The 23,182-nt window shown below is 37.7% G+C and overlaps 1 protein-coding gene across 1 annotated transcript; it reads left to right on the top strand.

Annotated features, from left to right (window-relative positions):
- Window positions 1-20,418: 20,418 nt before the first annotated feature.
- HESX1 (HESX homeobox 1) lies at window positions 20,419-22,521 on the top strand. Its single transcript, XM_006737305.3, has 4 exons — window positions 20,419-21,130; window positions 21,735-21,934; window positions 22,225-22,326; window positions 22,423-22,521. The coding sequence occupies exons 1-4, from the start codon at window positions 20,974-20,976 to the stop codon at window positions 22,519-22,521; spliced, it is 558 nt and encodes a 185-aa protein (XP_006737368.1). The 5' UTR covers window positions 20,419-20,973.
- Window positions 22,522-23,182: the final 661 nt, after the last annotated feature.

The raw sequence follows: 23,182 nt of genomic DNA, 5'->3' as shown, positions 1-23,182 counted from the left end.
TTCCAGTAGATTCGCGGACAGTAGACTAGCAATTATTTTTCTGGGCACTTGGGTATCAGTATATTAAGTTCAAAACATGTGACTTTGTTGTCAATTCATCAGTTCTTACCTGGCCTTGAAGGGCTATCTGCCTCAATTCAGACTTCCATATTTCTTTTAAATCACAAATGAAAACATGTTTTAAAAATCAGGATACACTGGTTAATTATGTCGGTAACTGATTAGCATTTCTGTTAGGTCGAAAAGTTTTGGAAGAAGCTTTAAATAGCTTCTTCAGCCTCTAATTTTACAGTAGAGAAAAGTGAAGCTCTAATTCCAGAACCCGGTCTGGATTAGAACTCCTAGTTCTCTGTCCTTCTTCCCCAACCTCACACTGCCTCATTTATTTCTCTGTAGAGTTATAAGAAGTTTTCATCAGTATACAAAGAAAATGGCAAAATCATAAGTGTCTTGTAAAATTCTAACCATTCGGGGCACCTGGCTGGCTCTGTTGGTAAAGTATGCAACTCTCAATCTTGGGGTTGTGGGTTTGAGCCCCACATCGGGTGTAGACATTACTTAAGAAAACAAAATCTTTAAAACTCTAGCCGTTAATCCAATCAATCCATTCCATTTTCATTCAAGAAATATAAGAAATGCTGAGTAAAGATTATTAGTTGCCTGGCTCCACAGATATGCTGGAACAAATCCAGATACAGTAGAACAAACCCAAATATGGGACCAGGAAAGGAAGTTACATGTTTTAAACTAGAATGCTAGATTTTCCCATGATCTCTTGAAGGAAAGATAAAATCTGGTGTTAAAAGTTTTACCGAGTAGATTGCAATATCATTTCACAGAAATATCCTTAGTGTTACAAGCTTTAAATAAGAGTTCTCCCCTTAAACTGTTTATCAACTACTCACCCTTCTAGAAGAGATTTTTAGTTTTCGAAAGGTGGTTTGGAATCAGTTCCCTAGTGTTACTGGTTCCCAGCTGCTTCAAAGTACTCAGCATCCTACAGATTCCAGCAACCCAACTCTTTCCTTTGATATTTGTTTTCTACTCTGTCAGCACAGTGACATGCAACCTGGCTCTAAAGAAGAAAGATTTTTCAAGGTAATTGACCTTCTTGGTTGAACTATGATTTAGCTTATAAATGAAGGAGAAGAAATGTAGCAATTGATAAGAATCAACAGTAAGTGACAAAAACAAGTGTAAGAAAGAAGAGTAATTATATGTTGTAACTGAAGAGGTTTGGCCAGTTAACTTGGCCAAACCAAACAATTCAACGAAAAATTCTGTTAGGTATCTGAGTTACCTGGGTGGTGTGTTATCAAGTTAAATGGTTTCCTTTTTTGTACTTCTGCGCATCTAAACTGTATTTTTGTAAAGGATTCTCAAGCAGCTATCAGGGAGTGGCAAGAAATTCTTGCCAGGTTTAGCCAATTAAAAAAATGAAACATCTGGGAGGGGCTTTAAAAAATGAAACAAACATAAACAAGTTGACATTCAATTGGTTGGAGGCAGTTTAGTCAAATTATAAAACTAGAAAGAATCTTACCAGGCCTTCTTTTTGGATCCTCTATCCTTAGGCTGTTGTACACTCTCCTCATCCAAAAAGATGATTGTATTTACTATTTTAAAACATTTCTAAAACTACAGAATTCACAGTCTCCTTTGGTAACCACTTTAATCAGCCTAAATTTTGTACAGTTGACCAAGCTCAGTTCCTTTTATACAGGAAATGAGGCTTGTTCAGAAAATGCCTCTTCTCCCTCTCCCACTCCCCCTGCTTGTGTTCCCTCTCTCGCTGTGTCTCTCTCTGTCAAATAAATAAATAAAATCTTGAAAAAAATAAATAAATAAAATTTAAAAAAAAAGAAAAGAAAATGCCTCAAGGGTTACTGGCGACTCCTGTGGGTAGGATAGGAAAAACTTTGGCCAGCTGGTTAATTTTATGGAAGGCAAGACAGGATTAAACAACACCCACTAAAGAATTCTTTGAGATGTTTCACACATATAATTCATTGAGATGTTTCCATATAATTTACAACAAAAGTAATATAATCTTGTAAATAGATTTATTAATTATTAGCCTCCTAGAATTATATTTGATCTTCTCATAATTAAGTTTTTACATGATACTCCTTGAAGTTCTGGTCTGTGGTCTATAATAGGAAAGAACCCAACAACCCAGATGATGCTGGTGCTTTACTTTTCAAAATTACCCCATATGTTAGTGGTTACCGAACTCATGCACACGCAAAAGTTACCTTGGGGAGGTTGTTAGGGTACAGATTCTTGAGCCAGCTGGGAGATTCTAATGCAGTAGGTCAGAGGTGGGGCTGGGAATCTCCCCAGATGAGTCCAAAGATAATCTTCAAAGCACATGTTGAAAATCTCTATCCAAAATGGAGAATAACCAGGGGCACCTGGGTTCTGTTGGTAGAGCATGTGACTCTTGATCTCAGGGTTATGAGTGCAAGCCCCACGTTGGGCGTAGAGATCACTTAAAAATAAAATCTTGGGGTGCCCAGGTGGCTCAGTCAGCTAAGTGTCCAACTCTTGATTTCAGATCAGGTCATGATCTAAGGATTGTGAGATCAAGCCTCGCTTGGGGCTTGGTGGTAGGCAATCTCTCTCCCTCTCCTTCTGTCCCTTCCCTACTCTCTAAAAAATTAATTAATTAATTAATTAACTAATTAAAATATTTTTTAAAATGGAGAATAACCATTTCCCTTTCCCAAATAAGCTTGTATTTTAGAAAATTTAAAGAGTCATGTAAACATTCAGGAAAAGAGTTTTTGGTTCCAGTTGAGGATGGTGAGAGGGACACCATTTCCAGAATCACCTGAGAGAGCTTGGGAATCCTCCTACTCACACATATCCCCTTAAAAACTCCATCAGTCTGAAACAGAGGAATTCATATTCATAACGTATAATGCAAATAATTCTGGATATTACCTAATAAATCACTCCTTAATGCGACTCACTTTAATAACTCAGTTGTTTTCTAACATCCAGCTGAAATGAGTCAAATTCAAGAAATGAGTACATTAATTGGTATTTGGGGAACTTGAGTCACTTCCATCTACTTTGAAACATTAGAACCAATGGTAGAGTTGGGGGAAGCTTTGGACAATTGGAAGGTAGAATCAAAAGTTCTGAGTTGGTTGGGCAGCAAGGACCAACTGATCTTCACTATGCTTCTGCACACCACCCTCTGCCTTTGATCTTGATGTCAATGTTGCTTTTGATCTTTGCCACAGTATCCCTTGAATGTAAATTGTGGCCAAAACATAAATCCTTAGAAAGGCAAATTCTATAACTATGAAAAGAATAAAATTTTATTCTTAACTGTGAAAAGAATAAATTTTATTTTTAGGGTAATTGTATATGCCTTCATTTTGTTTATGGTTGCCTTGATTCCTTTTTGGAAGATGAGGACATTAATAAATTAATTTCTTTGACCAAGCTAAGAACTTTGAAACAAAACAGCATCATTCATTTCTTGGGGAAGGTGGATAAAACCATGGGCATGAGCTCATGGACATGGCCTATGGAGCCAGCCTAGCTGGCTTTGAATCCTGGCCCTACTCTTTACTAGTTCTGTGACTTTTGTCAAGTTACTTAACTTCTCTGTGTCTCCATTTCGTCATCTGAAAGTTGGGGTTTAATATAGAGAATTTACATGATAGGGTTGTAAAGATGATAATGAACTTTCAGAATAGTGCTGGGCACAATAAGCGTTCAATAAAAATGAGCTAATTATACTTTTCATTATTTACTGTTAAAAGTTTATTTATTTAAGTAATCTCTACACCCAACATGGAGCTTGAATTCACGACCCCGAGACCAAGAGTCACATGCTCTTCTAATTGAGCCAGCCAGGCACCCCAAATATTAAATGTTTTAAAGATGTATTTAGTTATTTCAGAGAGAGAGTGTGTATGGTGGGGGGGCGCCCCCCACCCCCGCAGAGAGAAGCAGACTCCCCTTTGAGGGTGGAACCCTACTTACTCAATCTCACAATCCTGAGACCGTGACCTGAGTGGAAATCAAGAGTTGGACCCTTAACTGACGGAGCCACCCAAGTGCCCTGCCCCTTTAATGCTTTTAAAGCAGCTTTCCTTTTCTTCATTTTTCCTCTTCATCATGTCTAAAGAAACCAGTATTTTCTAAATCAGAAGACAGTGCTCATTATCCTAGCGAATCCTGATACTATTTTAAACAATATTCCCCTTACCCTTGCTAGTGTTTTATCACTTTGATTTAGGGGCTTTTGTGGCCAAAACAAAAAATTTTAAATCAACAAATATATATTGTGATTTTTCTGGAGAAATGGTGTAGATACCAAAAAAGCAAAGGTTATTATCCTGTTTTTATATTTTGGGGGTTTTTTGGGAAGTGGGGAAGGAGAGATGCGCTAAGGCTAAAAGACATCAGACCTTCCTGACACTTTTAACCCTGAGGAATTGTGAGATCAAGCCTCACTTGGGGCTTGGTGGTAGGCAATCTCTCTCCCTCTCCTTCTGTCCCTTCCCTCCTCTCTAAAAAATTAATTAATTAATTAACAGGCAAGTCAGTGAAGAAGAGATTACTCTTAGAGAAGTCAATGTGTCCCATGACTGTTTAATCATTAAAAACTTTTAATTTTCACAGAACCACAGAGGACAGTAAAAAATAGAGCAAGTGCGAATTGATTAAGCCAGTACTGTATCCCATGGCTAATGTAAATAAGAGTCTCAGAGTTAAATAGCAAGCACCTCCTTCCAAGAACACTAGATGGTGCTCTGAATTTAGTTTTGGGATTCAAACCGCTTCAGGAAATGGCTGTCTTCAACAAATATTTATTAGGTAAATATTTATTTGTTTGCTTATTCAACAAAATATTAAAAATCCCTGCCCTTGTGGAGCTACAGTTTAGTGGGGATGTTGGGAACAAAGGCAGACAATAGAAAACAAACATAATAAGTAGTATTAAGAGCATAGTATATTAGGGGGTGCCTGGGTGGCTCAGTCGTTAAGCGTCTGCCTTCGGCTCAGGTCATGATCTCAGGGTCCTGGGATTGAGCCCCGCATCGGGCTCCCTTCTCCGTGGGAAGCCTGCTTCTCCCTCTCCCACTCCCCCTGCTTGTGTTCCCTCTCTCGCTGTGTCTCTCTCTGTCAAATAAATAAAATCTTTAAAAAAAAAAAAGCATAGTATATTAGAAAGTGGTTAAGTGTTGTGAAAAATAGGACAGGGAAAATAGGGTTGGAGGCAGTTCCGATTTTAAACAGGCTCATCAGAGTGGGCTTCACTGAGAAAGTGAGATCTGAACAAAAACTTGAAGGAGTCACTGGAGTGAGTGATGGGGCCATCTGGGAGAAAGTGTTCCAGGAAGAGGAACCACCAGGGCAGAGGCCATAAACCCTAAGGCAGGAGTGGCCCCGGCTGTTTTAAGAATTTCATAAAGCATCGTTTCATGCATCTGTTGGCCATCTGTATGCCTTCTTTGGAAAAATGTCTATTCAGGTCCTCTGTCCATTTTTTTAATTGGACTTTTTGGGTTTTTTGGGTGTTGGGTTGTATAAGTTCTTTATATGTTTTGGATATTAACCCCTTAACAGAGAAATCATTTGCAGATATCTTCTCCCATTCTGTAGGTTGCCTTTTTGTTTTGTTGATGGTTTCCTTTGCTGTGCAAAACTTTTTTACTTTGGCGTAGAAGACATACAGATGGCCAACAGACGCATGAAAAGTTGCTCAACATCACTCATCATCAGGGAAATGCAAATCAAAACCACAATGAGATATCACATCCCACCTGTCAGAATGACTAGTATCAAAAAGAAAAGAAGTAACAAGTGTTGGTGAGGATGTAGAGAAAAGGGAGCCCTCATGCACTGTTGGTGAGAATGTAAATTGGTACACCGACTACACAAAACAGGATGGGAATTCCTCAAAAAATCAAAATTAGAAATATCATATGATCCAGTAATCACACTACTGGGTATCTAAGAAAGATACCAAAGATAGATATCTAAGATATCTAAGGATATCAGAGAAAATAAAACACCAATTCAAAAAGATATATGCACCCCTATGTTCATTGCAGTATTATTTACAACAGCCAAGATATGGAAGCAACCTAAGTGTCCAATGATAGATGAATGGATAAAGAAGATATATCTATCTATATATAGATATATATATAGGATAAAACAGAATAAGCCATAAAAAAGAGTGAGATCTTGCCATTTGTGACAACATAGATGGACTGAGAAGGTATAATGCTAATTGAAATAACTCAAAGAAAGAGCAGTGCCATATGATTTCATGATTCATTTATATAGAGAATCTAAAAAAACAAATGAATAAAGAAACAAGCAAAAAACCAAAACCAAGAAATAGACTCATAAATACAGAGAATAAACTGGAAGTTGTCAGAAGGGAGAGTGGTTGGGAGATGGGAGAAATAGGTGAAGGGGATTAAGAGATGCAAACTTCCAGTTATAAAATAAATAAGTCACAGAGACGAAAAGTACAGCATAGAGAATATAGTCAATAATATTGTAATTACTTTGTATGGTGACAGATGGTAACTACACTTTTTGTGAGGAGCATTGTATAATGTATAGAATTGTCAAATCACTATGTTGTGCACCTGAAATGAATATAACATTGTATGCCCACTATACTTAATACAAATGAAAAAAAGAATTTCATAGAGAGCAGGGTGGCAGGAAAGGAGCAGCCAGGGGAGAGGGTTGAGGGGGAAGAGGGTTGAGAGGGAAGAGGGAGGAAGAGGAGGCCAGATCACATAAAGCCTTGTGGCCTATGTGAGGATTTTGACTTTTACCCCGATTTTGGTTAAAAACACCTTTATAGAGGTTGTGATTTGAAACAAATCACATTTGAAACAGATGTTGGGGAAGCTGAATGAATTAGTGATATATCATAAATTATGCACAAATTAACACTGTCCTAAGTAAACCCCATGTTTTTTGAGATATAGTGATTTAAAAGAAAAATTACATCAGTGATTTAGCTAAATCACATTCTGTATACAGGGTCAAAAGCAATGTCTTAATAATAGAAGACAGTGATTTCATGTAAAAAACAACTGTATGATTTTACTCTTCCCTTCCTGAATAATTCAGTTCTCAAGCCATTAGGTGGGACCAAATGAAGTAGGAGTCTGGACAAGGTGGGTGAGCTACAAAGGTTCAGAACAGAGTGTTGAGATGTCAGAACTCCTTCCCTCAGAGGGAATAGGGCATCTCTTCAGAGAGAGGGTTGTAACAGTGCAAGTTTGGTTACATAGGGGGATACATCAAATAAGGGAATATATTGAGGATAATGGAAACCAGATTTCTCACTGTCAGAGAAGGGAATTACAAATATGGACAGGGAGAAAGTTAAATGAACTCTTTGGTGCTATTACATGCATGCCTTGTTTTTGTGCTTTGTTTTTTTTTTATTTAAATTCAGTTAGTTAACATATAGTGTATTATTAGTTTCAGAGGTAGAGTTCATGATTCATCAGTCTTATATAACACCCAGTGCTCATTACACCACGTGCTCTCCTTAATGCCCATCCCCCAGTTACCCCATCCCCCTACCTCTCTCCCCTCCAGCAATCCTCAGTTTGTTTCCTATGATTAAGAGTCTCTTATGGTTTATCTCCCTCTCTGATCTTGTCTTGTTTTATTTTTTCCTCTCTTCTCCTATGATCCTCTATTTTGTTTCTTAAATTCCGCATATGAGTGAGATCATAATTGTCTTTCTCTGATTGACTTATTTCACTCAGCATAATACCCTCTAGTTCCATACACATCATTGCAAATGGCAAGATTTCATTTTTTTGATGGCTGAGTAGTATTCTATTGTGTGTGTGTATATATATATACACGTATACACATATATACATATATATATCACAACTTTTTTTAAAGATTTTATTTATTTATTTGACAGAGAGCATGAGCACGGGGAGCAGAGAGGGAGAGGGAGAAGCAGGCTCCCCACTGAGCAAGGAGCCCGACGTGGGGTTTGATCCCAGGACCCCAGGATCATGACCCGAGCTGAAGGCAGATGCTTAACGACTGAGCCACCCAGGCACGCCTATACCATGTTTTCTTTATCCATTCATCTGTAATTGGACATCTGAGCTCTTTCCATAGTTTGGCTATTGTGGACATTGCTGCTATAAACATCAGGGTGCGTGTACCCCTTCGGATCCCTACATTTGTATCTTTATGGTAAATACCCAGTAGTGCAATTGCTGAGTCATAGGGTAACGCTGTTTTCAACGTTTTGAGGAACCTCCCTACTGTGGGGAAGCATCTTAATCAAATGCTCAAAGTTAAACATCACATGGGACAAATAGAAGTCATGTTCTGTCTGATAGCAAATAATGAAAAGAACATAGCATCATTTCTGTGACATCCTGCCAAAGATGCTTAACCTGAACCTAATCACAAGGAAACATCAAACAAACTTTAAGTGAAGGATGTTCCACAAAGTAGCTGACTGTAACCTTCAAAAGTGTCCAGGTCATGAAAAATCAAGGAAATACTGAGCATCTGTTGCCGATTGAATGAGACTAAAGAGACACAAATGAAGGAATGTGTGATTCTGAACTGTATCCTTTTACCCTAAAGTATGCTATTTGGGACAATGGTGAAACCTGAATGGAGTCTGATGGTTAGATGATAGCCATAAATCGATGTTAATTTCCTGACTTAGATGCTCTTCTTGTGAGTGTGTAAGAGAATGTCCTTGCTTGCAGGAAAAACACACTGAAGTATGCAGGGGTGATGAAGCATCATATCAGCAACTACTTCAAACGATTGGAGAGAAAAAGTGTGTACTGTACTTGCAACTTTTCTGTAGGTTTGAGATTGTTTCAAAATTAAATAGAAAATATTAAAAATGAAACTGGCAATAGTTATAATCATGAATAGACCAATGACATGATACATTACTAAATTATTTTTTCCTTAAAATTTTTCAAATTCTAACGAGAGATTATTAAGTAAATAGATCTCATGGCTGTAGAGGAGATTGTGGGTAAAGGATAAGACTTTGGGGCACTCGAAGTAAAATTTTCCAGAGATTATTTCTGCTCTTTTCTGCCCCTATCCCCCAAAGAGTATCTGCTTTAATGGAGACCCAAACACCTCTGAGAATTCTCAGGTAGTACCTATGTGGAAGGATTCATCAGTAACCATGACAGCTTACTTGATTATAACTTTTGAGAAATATATATTTATTTTAAGGCAATTCCACTAATATCTGAGTTGTTAGATTTCTGAAATAATGTTATTTCCAGGTGTCTTCTAGTACTAAAATGACCTCAGTTATTTAGGTTATGTGTGTGAGGTATATAACAATAATGTTTATTGGGCCTAAGCAACTGCCTTTGGCTCAGGTCATGATCCTGGAGTCCCAGAATTGAGTCCTGCATCATGCTCCCTGCTCAGCGGGGAGTCTGCTTCTCCCTCTGACCCTCCCCCCTCTCATGCTCTCTCTCTCTCAAATAAATAAATAAAATCTTTTAAAAAACAATAATGTTTACTATTCTAGATAAAGTTAGCCCCTACAGTATTTTTAATTTTTTTTTCTTTTTAAATTTATTTATTTGACAGAGAGAGACACAGTGAGAGAGGGAACACAAGTGGGGGTGTGGGGGGAGAGGGAAAAGCAGGCTTCCCGCTGAGCAGGGAGCCCAATGCGGGGCTCTATCCCAGAACCCTGGGACCATGACCTGAGCCGAAGGCAGACGCTTAACGACTGAGCCACCCAGGCACCCCTTTGTATTTTATTTTTTTAAAAAGATTTATTTATTTGAGAGAGAGAGAGAGAGAGCATGGGGGGAGGGGCAGAGAGAAGGAGAGAGAATCTCAAGCAGAATCTACACTGAGCGCAGAACCCCAAGATCAATCCCACGATCCCAAGATCATGACCTGAGCCAAAATCAAGAGTTAGACGCTTAACTGGCTGAGCCACCTTGGGGCCCCTGTATTTTTAGAATGTTTATCACTTTACATTTCATGCTGCCAACTGTCATTAGTATTTTACCTTCTCATTCTGAGAACTATATTTTAATTCTGAGGTAATTCAGTTTGCTATATACTTGCTCATTTGTTTATATGATTAAAAATATGATTTGTGGGGCGCCTGGGTGGGTCAGTCTGTTAAGCATCTGCCTTCAGCTCAGGTCATGATCCCAGGGTCCTGGGATCGAGTCCGGCATCGGGCTCCCTGTTTAGCAGGGAGTCTGCTTCTCCCTCTCCTTCTGCCCCTCCACCTGCTCATGTTCTCTCTCTCTCAAATAAATAAATAAAAAATATTTTTAAAAAAATACAGGGGCGCCTTGGTGGCTCAGTCGTTAAGCGTCTGCCTTTGGCTCAGGTCATGATCCCAGGGTCCTGGGATCGAGCCCTGCATTGGGCTCCCTGCTCCATGGAAAGCCTGCTTCTCCCAGTCCCACTCCCCTGCTTGTGTTCCTTCTCTCACTGCGTCTCTCTCTGTCAAATAAATAAATAAAATCTTTTTAAAAATTACAATTTGCAAGTTATAAACTCTCCTTCATCTATATTCCCTTCTTAGTTAATGATGTCATTATCCAAATGGTCACCTAAGCTAGAAATATGGGAATCACGTTAACTTCCTCCCTCCACCTCCCCTCAACACACACACACACACACACACACACACACATCCCTACACCTGATTGGCCTTAAGTTATGTTGCTTTTCTTGAAACATCTCTGCTTTGATGTTTTGAGAAACATCTCAAAACATTTCTGAAAAGCCTTCATAATAACAGTGATAATGGTAATAAATTATAGCAAATAGTTTAATGTTTACTATGTATCAGGCACTATTCCAAGGGCTTTGCAAGTTATCTCACTTGATCCTTAATTAGGTACTATAATTATCCCCATTTTACTATAGAGAAAACTGAGCACAGAGAGGCTAAGTTACATGCCCAAGGTCACGTAGCTAAAAAGAGGAGGTACTGGAATTTGGACCCAGGTAGTGTGATATGAGAGTTGGGCTCTTACCCACTCTCAGTCCTGCTCAATCTCACCCAAACAGATTTGGGCCCTTTTCTGCTTTCATAAGCTCTTGTGCATATATCTTTATTATATTCTTACATTGAAATTTTGTATTTACGTATTGGTGTTCCTAGAAGACTAAGAATTTTATTATTTTTATTATTTTATTATTTATATTTATAAAAGTAGAGAGAGGGGTTCCTGACTTGTTCAGTCAGTAGAGCATGCAACTCTTGATCTTGGGGTTGTGAGTTCAAGCCCCACATTGGGTGGAGAGATTACTTAAAAAAATAAAACCTTGGGGTGCCTGGGTGGCTCGGTCGGTTGGGCAGATGCCTTCGGCTCAGGTCATGATCCTGGGGTCCTGGGATTGAGCCCTGCTTCTGGCTCCCTGCTCAGCGGAGAGCCTGCTTTTCCCTCTCCCTCTGCCTGCCACTCTGCCTGCTTGTGCTCTCTATCGCTCTGTCAAGTAAATAAATAAAATCTTAAAAAAAAAAAAAAAAACCTTAAAAAAACACAAACAGGAGAGAGAATAATGAATCCACATCATTATATCTCTATATCCGCATATACCCATCACTCCAGTTCAACACTTAACCAACATCTTGTAACACTTGCTCTAATTTTCTCTTTGTTTTCTTGTTTTCCTGAAGTACTGTAAAGCAAAACCCACACATCTTGAAATTTTACCTATAAATACTAAAGTAAAATCTTTTTTACAAGGATTTTTTTTTTTTTTTACAGAACCATAATCAGTCTCACACCTAACAAAGTTTTTTGTTTTTTTGTTTTGTTTTTATGTTCAGTTAGCTACACCTAACAAAGTTAATTACTATCTTCTTGATCATCAGTTTCTTGAGGACAGAAACAATTTCAGCTCCTGGCTACCTAGTGTACCCTTGGTATATGCTGGAGTTTAATAAATGTTTGCTGTGATTCAAACGGTTGGTTGTTTTTTTTTTTTTAAGTTAATAAGAACCATAACATTCAGGCTCCAGAAACAGTGACATAAGTAACCATCAGGTCTTCAGGTTAGCCGACACTCTTATTTAACCTGCAATGATTATTTAGACTAAATGACACTAAAGTATTGGCCTGAACCCCTCAAAGCCCTAAATCCCAAACTGTTTTGTCTTTGAATATTGTGTCTGGGGATAACCTGAGTCTGATTTAGCCAGCTCTGAGCTTTCTTGTTCCCACAAGGACTAGACTGAGTGAGAGTGTTCGTTGGTAAAGATTTCTTATAAGGAAATGTGACAACACCACCAAAAACTAATATACTCTTCAAAGAAATTTTTCATGGAAATACTCCTGCATGTATGCTAAAATGTATGTACAAAGTATTCATTGCCATAGTGTTTATTATAGTTTAAAAAGTTGGAGAGAACCCTAAGTGCCCATCATCAAGGATATAATTCAATAAATTATGGTTTATCCACCTGATGGAGTGCCAAGCAGCTGTTGAAGAGTGAGGTAGAACTATATGTGCTGACTCAGTGTCATTGTCAACGTTGGGGAGACCCACTGAAGAACAATACATACGTCTGACTCCGTGTGGATAAAAATATGTGTGTGCACGTCCACCTATTATATCAAGGTACTTCAAAAAGGCAAGAAGGAGAAATATAAACTGTTAGTAATGGAAGCCAATAGTAGGTTGGGGAGTAAAAATGGGGTAAATTGAAGGAGATAATCATATCTTACTCTATGTACTGTGATATTGAATGGATCTTTGAAAAAAATGCACTTGTGTTTCAGGTGATTTTATATGAAAATTTTAAAATCAAGGGTATGAGCTCAGCAGGGTTTCTGCTTGAGATTCTCTCTCCCTCTGCCCCCTTCCCTCTCTCTTTCTCTCTTTCTAAAATAAATAAATCTTAAAAAAAAATAAAGTCAAGAGTGTAATATGTGCAAGGCACTATACTTTACTGAAAAGAATGTTAACTGATTTCAAAATGTAAGAATAAGAAACTGTACTCTTTTGAGATTTGAGAAGAATAAAGGATGAGATGTTTTTTAAATGTCATAAATAAAGTGAACTTATTCAACAAAGCTTTATTTATTATCTCCTGTGTGACAGGCACTGTGATGGGTGCTGGGGGAGAGAGAAAGTGTATGAAACTCTCCCAACTCTCCTGAATCACTGAGAAAGATATTATGTGACTCAAGTAACAACAGTGACAGATGAGGGCCTTAGGAATGACAGAGAGCCACAGCTATGAACTGTTTGTCCAACGTGACTCCAGAGTGTTTTATTCTAAACTCAGGTTTTTAATTTTTCTTATTTAAGTAGAGTTGATATAAAATGTTATATTAGTTTCAGCACACATAAGCTCTGATTTTTAAAACAAATCCCTCATCTCCCTTCTTATTATATTTTAGTTACAGAATGCCAAAACGTCTTCTAATTTGTGGATTACACTGGAGTGATACATAAGTAGTTCATGAGAAACTGGGAGTACCTTAACACATTAAAAAACAAAAATCATAAACCCACAGCATTTACTTTGCCTGTCCAGTTTACAAGTCATCTCTTCCTAGTCCCACCTATCCATCCATCCATTTGTTCACTCATTCAATAAATATTTTATCGAATGTCTACTTTGTCACCGTTCTAGAAGACACTGAAGGTGTAAAGGCAAAAAGTTATTTTATTTTAGAAAACACATTTTGGGGCGCCTGGGTGGCTCAGTTGGTTAGGCGACTGCCTTCAGCTCAGGTCATGATCCCAGGGTGCTGGGATCGAGCCCCGCATCGGGCTCCCTGCTCCGTGGGAAGCCTGCTTCTCCCTCTCCCACTCCCCCTGCTTGTGTTCCCTCTCTTGCTGTCTCTCTCTCTCTGTCAATTAAATAAATAAACAAAATCTTAAAAAAAAAAAGAAAACACATTTTAACGTTTAAAAAAATGCAGTCTCAAATAGAACAGTGTAATTCCTATGCAAAAGTGCTTATTGCATTTCACAGACCATGAGCATAATAATTGTATGACTGATTTGTAAAACTCTGCTAAACCATCTAAGACATTGAGCATTTTTTCCTGATGTTAATGATTTGGGACTTAATTGAAATACACAATCAGAAAATAAATTGTTAGCAATCCTGAGTAGATTTACAAATTACTAAAACAAAACAAAACAAAACATAAACCTCTCAATTTTTACTTCACCTTGTATATTTAGATGTTTAAAATGTAGACTGTCCAATTTTATAAGTCCTAGAATCTTCTTTTCAATGTCAGTGTGTCAGGCTTTTATTTCTTACATCAAAATAAGTGTTAAAAGATATGGAGGATAGGGACACCGGGGTGGTTCAGCCAGTTAAGTGTCTGACTCTTGATTTTGGCTCAGGTCATGATCTCAGGGCTGTGAGATCAAGCCCTGCTTTGGGCTCTGTGCTGGGCATGAAGCCTGCTTAAGAGTCTCTCTTTCTCTCTCTCTCAAAAAAAAAAAAAAACCAGATAGGGGTGCCTGGTGGCTCAGTCAATTAAGCCTCTGCCTTTGGCTCAGGTCATGATCCCAGAGTCCCAGGATCGAACCCCGCATTGGGCTCCCTGCTCCATGGGAAGCCTGCTTCTCCCTCTGCCCCTCACCCTGCTCATGCACTCTCTCTCTCAAATAAATAAATAAAATCTTTTAAAAAATAAAAAATAAATAAATAATTTAAAAAAGATATTGAGGATATACCATATTCACTCACAACCTTTTTCTTAACTTATCAGTACCCTTTGATGTTTATATCATGAGATCATTGATGAACATATTACAGTGGCCATTAATTGATAAAGTCAGTAGAATAGGGAATTTGGAGACAAAAAAATTGAGTCAAGGCTCTGCTGCTGGCTAGTTGGTGGCAATTTACAACTGAACCCTTCAGTTTCTGTTTTCTCAGCCACAAAAGAGTAGAGGATTTGTTAGAGGACTAAATACAAATATTTTTAAATGCCTTAGAAGCTATAAAGCACTACAGATATTTTGTGTTTCTATTCATTATAACATTACTCTAGATAAATAGTATTTATTGGAAACCAATAGTAGACATTATATAAATGGTGGAACACTATTCTCCTGTCAGAAACAAAACAAGAAGGTCTGTTTTCATCATCACTGTTTTCAACACTGTTCTGTACTTCTAGACCAGTGTTGTCCAACGGAACTTTCTGCAATGATGGAAATGTTCTGCCTGTGCTGTCCAATATGGTCGCCACTGGCCACATGTGCTATCTAAATTTAAACAACTTACAATAAAATTAAATTTAAAATTCATTTCCTCAGTTGCACTAGTTACATTTCAAGTGCTCATTAGCCACATGTGTCTAGTAGCTACCACATTGGATACTGCAGATATAGGACATTTACATCACCTTAGAAAATTCTACTGGATTAGAAGTTATCTGATCTACAATTATAATGTTTAATAATCACATATCCATCCATCAATTTATTTTATTTTTTAAATAAATGCATTTTAAAGCAAATTGCAGGCATATATATTTCTCCCCTAAATCCTTCAACATGCATGTCATTAACTACAGTTCAATACTTATTTATATTTTAATTGATAAAATTTCATATACAGTGAAGGGAACAAATCTTAAAGAGTACTAATCAATGAGTATTGACAAATGCCTACATCTGTGTAATACAAACCCTAACAAGATCTAGAACATTGCCATAACCCCCCAAATTTCCTGATTCTGCTTCCCATTCAGTCCCCACCTCCATCCACCTCCACCTCCACTTTCTGATTTTTTTTAAAACAAACTAATTTTGTCTGTTCTTAAACACCACATAAATGAAATCATACTGCAGATATTCTTTTGCATAAGGCTTCTTTGACTTAGCATAATGTGTTTACATCTATCAAGGTTGTTACATATATCGGTATTATATACCTTTTTATTGCTGAGTTAAAATCAGTTGTATAACTATGCTATAGTTTACTTATCCACTTCCCTGTTGATAGACACCTAGTTGCCTGTTTTGGATGTTATGAATAGAGTTTCTATGAATATTCTCATGCAAGTTTTTTTGTGGACATATGTTTATATTTTTCTAAGAATGGAATCGCTGGGACATAACAGGTATATGTTTAGTTGTCTGCTGATAACATATGGAATTAAGTTGATTTTTGTGTATTTACCTTTATTCTATGATTTTGCTAAATATATGATAAAATATTGCTAATTTACTTATTAGTTTTTTTCCCCTACCTTTAAAAAGTGTATTTCTGGCTCCACTTATGGTAATAATGAAGTACCCTCTATTGTACCTACGCTCCCAAAGATACAAATTATAAACCCGGACAAACATTTTTTTTTAATTTTTTTTAAAGATTTTATTTATTTGACACAGAGAGAGAGACAGCAAGGGCAGGAACATAAGCAGGGGGAGTGGGAGAGGGAGAAGCAGGCTTCCAGCCAAGCAGGGAGCCCGAAGCAGGGCTCGATCCCAGGACCCTGGGATCATGACCTGAGCCAAAGGCAGACACCTAACGACTGAGCCACCCAGGTGCCCCATGGACAAAATATTTTTAAAAAACTATCCAAAAGTACTGGAAAGTGGCCCCAAACAGGCAGAAACTCAAAAAGAGAAGACATTTAGAAGAGATGACTAGCACTGGGTGAGTTTTTTCCATTTTTATGGTTTTTTGTCTGAAAGCAGGCACCAGTCAACACCCTGTGGGAGGATCCACAGTCTTAACTGGCTTAAAGAACCAAAGGAGGGAGTTCAGGGCAACCACAGCAGCTAGGAAGTGACAGAGAATTCCTAGAAAGGAAAGAGATAAAAGAAAGGCCCCAAATGCTGCATATAAATTCTGCCCAAAACTCTGGCTGACTTCTGAATTTGGCATGCCTTTGGAAAACACCAAACATCTCAGCTACTAAAATGATGGGAACAAAAATTTCAACTGATGACAACCACAAAGAAGACAGAGTTTAGACACAGTTTGAGCACAGCCTGATAAAACAAATAAACAAAAATCAACATTCTTCAGACAGACAAAATAGAATCCAGAGACTATATCATTTAGTGTCCAGGATACAATCCAAAATTATTAGACATATGGAGAAACTGGAAAATGTGTCCCCTATTCACAAGAAAATGCAATCAATGGAGACAGACCCTGGGGTGATACATACAGATGTTGGAATTAGCTGACAAATTTTGAAAACAGTTAATGAAAATATACTTAAGGACATAAATAAAAATATGCTCATAATGAATGTACAGACAGCATACATCATTGGAGAAATAGTAACTACAAAAGAAAACCAAATGTAATTTCTATTAATGAAAAATAAAATATCAGAAATAAAAAATTCACTGGATAGGCGTAATAGTATATAGGAGATGTATAGAGTATACAGGAGATCCCAGGGCCCTGGGATCATGAGCTGAGCAGAAGGCAGATGCTTAACGACTGAGCCACCCAGGTGCCCCTAAAAACTCTTATTCTTAAAGAAACAACAATAGGGGCGCCTGGATGGCTCAATCAGTTAAGTGTCTGACTCTTGATTTTGGCTCAGGTCATGATCTCAGGGTCGTGAGATCGAGCCCTTCATAGGGCTCTGGCTTCACACTGGGCATGGAGCATGCTTAAGATTCTCTCTCCCTGTGCCCCTCCTCGCCTCCGCTTGCATGTGCTTGCGTGCACGTTCTCTCTTTCTTTTTTTTTTTTTTAAGATTTTATTTATTTATTTGACAGAGAGAGAGGGAACACAAGCAGGGGGAGTGGGAGAGGGAGAAGCAGGCCTCCCGCAAAGCAGGGAGCCCGACAAGGGGCTTGATCCCAAAACCCTGGGATCATGACCTGAGCCGAAGGCAGATGCTTAACAACTGAGCCACCCAGGCGCCTCCTCTCTTTCTAAAAAAAAAGAAAGTAAATAAAAATAAATAAATAAATAAATAAAAGAAAGTAAAAAAAGAAACAACAACAAAATACCCTAATAAAAAAATGGGCAAAGGACATGCTATGGTCTGAATGTGTGTGTCCCGCCAAAATTCTTATATTGCAATCCTAATACCCTGTGTGATGGTATTAGGAGGTGGAGGCTTCTGGGAGTGATTAGGTCATGAGGGTGGAGTCCTCATGAATAGGATTAGTGTCTTATAAAAGATCCTGGAGAGTTCCCTAGCCCCTTCTGCCATGTGAAGATAAGGAGAAATCTGCCACCTGGAAGAGAGCCCTCACCCAACCATGCCAGTGCCCTGATCACAGACTTCTAGCCTCTAGGACTGTGAGAAATAAGTTTCTTTTGTTTACCAGCCACTCAGTCTGTCGTATATTGTTAGCCTGAACAGACTAAGACAGACATAAAACATCATTTCACAAAAGAGAACACATACTGGCCAATAAACATATGAAGAAAGAAATCCCCAACTTTTCTTGAAGGAATGCAAAAAGAAACAATAAGATTCTTTTTTTTTTTTTTTAAAGATTTTTATTTATTTATTCGAGAGAGAGAGAATGAGAGAGAGCACATGAGAGGGGTTAGGGTCAGAGGGAGAAGCAGGCTCCCCGCCGAGCAGGGAGCCCGATGCGGGACTCGATCCCAGGACTCCAGGATCATGACCCGAGCCGAAGGCAGTCGCTTAACCAACTGAGCCACCCAGGCGCCCGAAACAATAAGATTCTTTCATCCAGTATGAGCAACCACTGTTTTTGGATGCTAGGGAGTGAACAAAACAGACAAAAATCCTAGAGATAGGAAACAGACAATAGAAAACAAACATTATAAACATATATAATATAATATAATAAGGCAAAAGGTAGTAAATGGGAGAAGTCGAAATTTTGTTTATTCCTCTCAGTGAGTTTATCACTCTCTGAAATGACCTTGTTCATTACTGGGATCCAGCACCTAGAACAGTGTCTGGCACGTAGTAAGTTGAATGACTATATGAGAAAATGTTTTCTGACATTTTTAGAGAAATTCTTTCCTACCTTTTATTTTCATCTACCATCCATATATAATGATATTATGTAAGTCCAGATAAAGTCAACACAGACAGAGTAAAGATATTGGAATGTTATTGAGGATCAAGAAGAAGTTGGGGACTAGAGTTGTGTAAGCATCATTGTCACCTGCGCCTCGAGGGCACCAATCTGTGGGAGTAAGGATCTCAGGATCTCCCCCTCTAGCACTGATGAGCCAGCCTACCTGGCTCACCTATTTCCTTTTTTCCATTCTTATCACCAGTTAACATATGAGATAATCTACTCATTTATAATTACTGTTATAAGTATTGTTTGCTCCCCACCCCCACCTCACCCCATACCATTTTGAGTTTCATGAAGGCAAGGATCCTATTCTGTTATTGCTGGTACTGAATAGATACTCAACCAAGAGTGCAATGAATGGATGAATGAATGAATGTCTCAAAAGAAAGAAAGGAATCTGGGAAGGTCTTGAATTCTCGCTCTTCCTCCAAGTCTTCCCAGGGTAAGGTCACCCCCTCCTTTGCACAGTCTACATTCCAAGACACTAGAGACAAAACCTCCATGAGGCATAAATATTTACTGGTTTGTTCATTCTTAGAATGGCTTTACACCTATATTTATACACCCATCCTTCTGTGTGCCCGGTGATGTTTTGTATGTGAACTCTTTGTTCGTTCTAGAGGTTGCTTAAGGAGGAATTTAACTTAATATTTGTGACATCATGATAGGACAAAATCAGATCAAGTTGAGCTCCATCCTCTAGAGGCTATTTCCTCTATAAGTGGAGACTACTTTTCCTCTTCCCTGAAGAAAAATCTGGTAGTTGTTTAAATACTGGATAAAGTTGAGCTCTTAAATTTATCATCAAGAAGGTACTGGAAAAAGGGGGGGGGCAACAGAATACAAGAGCAGTAAAAGTACCACACGTTTGGAGGGAGTACCTACTTCAAAATTTTCCCAATTAGCCGCTTTCTCTCTTACTTTCGAGTTTTCTTAGGGTGATGAAATGAAAATATTCTGTTCTTGGTTATTTTTCACAAATCTTATTTTCTTCATGAAAACTTCCCAGCCCCTCAAAAAATCAACAGAGGGAAATTCTTTAAAAAATACAGTAAATCATGTTCTTGTCTTTGAAACAACTATGGTAGGAAGAGAAATTCTTCCCTTTAGTTTGAAGAGTCATGCTTTTAAGTTGTTTGGTGGTGGTTACATCTGATCTTCATATAAACTTGTATCTCTCTTGTTTAAAAGAAAAGATGAAAGAATGGAATTAGCTCATTAATTATTTAAAATACTTGGTGCAACTGTTCCTTATGAATTAATCCAGGCACTTGGAAGACAATTACACTCAGTGTTAATAACATTGCCAACCTTTTCCAGTATGCTGCACTCCAAATACTATTGTTTTCATTGACAACATTCACTATTACATATGCATATGAAAAACAGGCATTTTCATCGGAATTACCGTAATAGCATTAAGAGATTATTATTTTTTCCAATTTCCTTGGAAGAAAATTCACTCAAATTAGATTATTTATTACTTGACTGCTCTCCTATCTTGCCTGTATGTTTAGGTAACTGGAGTCCATGAAAGTATAAACTTCAGAATAAAAGGCATGATTTTATACATTAATGATTTCAAATAAAAGAGGAGTGCTAGTTTGTGCATCACTTCTTCTGAGAAAGTTAAGTCTGTGTTCTGCTTAGGAGAGATAACACTTTTTGTCCCTGTAGGTGGCCCCCCTGGTGTAGCCATTAGTTGCTAATTACTTGCAAACAAATAAACAATTAACTCCTCAAGCTGCTGGCTGGGCGAGTGTTCATTGACATGCTAAAACTTTCTAAAACAGGATTTTAATTCGTGACGTTCTAAATCCAGCCCCCTTGTCTGTGGAGCCAAAAGGTGAACTGCAGGAAGATCCCAGCCCTGTACACATGGGGTAGAGCCAGCCAGGAGGCAGGAGAGGCCAGAGCTGTCGTTCTGGGCAGCCCACTCGAGGATGGCTCCCAGTCTTCCGGAAAGTGCTCGGCTTGGGGAAAGCAAACCCTCGCCTTGCTCCTTTTCAATTGAGAGCATTTTAGGATTGGACCAGAAGAAAGACTGTGTTCCTTCAGTGAAACACCACAGACCGTGGGCAGACACCTGCAGCTCCTCAGGTACGCCACAATTTGTTTGTTTGTTTGTTTCTTTGTTGTTTTCGTCTGCAGTCTTTATTTTGCCCTTTATTCCATACTACATCAAGTTAGAGAAAAACTGCAATTTCATCGAATTATATAAATGAAGTATCGGGGATTTTAATGCCTCCCGATGAGTTCCATAGGAAATAAAAAAGAATATCAGCCTTAGATCCAAGCGGGTATAAAGTTCATTCACAGGAATTGCCAAGAAGCTGCATTTATTTCAAAAGGTCTCTTTTATTTGACACATCACATATTCTATGTTTTCGCTGAAAAATAAATGACATTCAGAGATCAAAATGTTCTCTAGCACCAAGGCAGGATCTTTATTTTTGTTTGCTTTTTGGTTTTGGTTGATGAGAGGTCAGTTTTTTTGTGAAACCCAGAAGAATTCCAGTAGGAAAATTAAAGACAATTTCCTGATATTACTTCTTCTAGAACTTTGTGGAATACAGGATTGAACATCTAAGATGGAGTGTATTTTTCTGGGTTTTTTTTGTGTGTGTGTGTTTTTTTTAAACAGTCTCAGGAACCGATTTATTTCTTCATTGCAGGGGGTTTCTAATTATTTTTCTGTTTTTAGGGAAAGATGTTAACCTATGTGTGCATATCCCGAGCCTTTCTAATGGGGTCTCATTCCCTTGTACTGTGGATCACCCAGTACCAGAAGAAAGATTTTTGAAATACGAAAATTACTTTTCAGCCTCAGAAAGACTGTCTTTGAAAAGAGAGCTGAGTTGGTATAGAGGCCGGAGACCCAGAACTGCTTTTACTCAAAACCAGGTGGGAAGTTTTTTTCAACTAGTAATGATAATATAAAGGCTTTAACTGACACCCTATTGAGCAAAAGCCCAATCACTTTGGGATCGCAGTTTAGAAGCCTTGTTAATGAAAAATAGGCTGTATGGAGTTGTTTTTTTTTTAAAAAAACAGTTTCTGGATAGTCACTTTTTTAAAAAGGCATACATAAATTAATTGCCTAAGATCTAAATGCAATTATATGTAAGCTAAAGTCCATTTTATGATGACATACCAAATATCAACATTTTATGTAACTATTTCCTTATTCTTAGATTGAAGTGTTGGAAAACGTCTTTAGAGTTAACTGCTACCCGGGCATTGATATCAGAGAAGACTTAGCTCGAAAATTGAATCTAGAGGAAGACAGAATCCAGGTAATTTTCAAATTTAGTTGTTACTTGTGATGATTGAAATGTTAAGAATAATAAAATAATGTTTCTGAGATCTATTTTATTTTTCCTTAATTTTAGATCTGGTTCCAAAATCGGCGTGCAAAGCTGAAAAGGTCCCATAGAGAATCACAGTTTCTAATGGCGAAAAAAAATTTCAACACAAATCTCCTGGAATAGATAGAAACTAAATACGTGAGATTATCTTACAATTGCAGAACATGAAGAATCAATGGAAATATCAAGTGTTAAAAACGTGTTTTCTTTTCTGCATTTAATCTAAGTGTTGTCATTTTTTCCCTAAAATATATTGTAAATATTTACTGTTATAACATGGTACCTATTATACTTGGCACTTTTAGTTACAATAAAGGCCTTTCCTATATATTTTAACAAAATTTTCATAAAAAGCCAGCTATTTTTTAAGTGAGCAAATTTAATCTAATTAATTAGTTCGTTAAAACTCATGACTAGGTGATTCCACAAGCTGGATTCAATTTGCAAAATAATTCAAGTAAAATAATCTGAAGAACGGCACAAAGATCTGATCTGTTTCAATTACTTTTCTTCAAGTGCATTTTGAAACATGATTATTAGGTTCTCTTAATTTCTGGCATGAAGCAGTGAAAATTTCTCACCATCAATACAAATCCTTCTAGCATGCTAGTTTCAAGTTTGTTTGTTTTTTTTAAGCAAAATCATAATGGCAAGGTAGAGATAGAAAGGTATCAGTTGTCATATTCATATATATTATATTGCAAAAAGACTCAAACTGGAAATAAATGCAAATTTTTAAAATATTTCCTAGTTATTTAATGTTGTGTTTTACTTTCATTCATTA

The sequence above is a fragment of the Leptonychotes weddellii genome, chromosome 1 (assembly GCF_054177405.1).
Source record: "Leptonychotes weddellii isolate Sample4059 chromosome 1, ASM5417740v2, whole genome shotgun sequence".
Lineage (NCBI taxonomy): Eukaryota > Metazoa > Chordata > Mammalia > Carnivora > Phocidae > Leptonychotes > Leptonychotes weddellii.
Note: the sequence above shows the minus strand (reverse complement) of the source record. Positions and strands in the feature narration are given on the sequence as shown.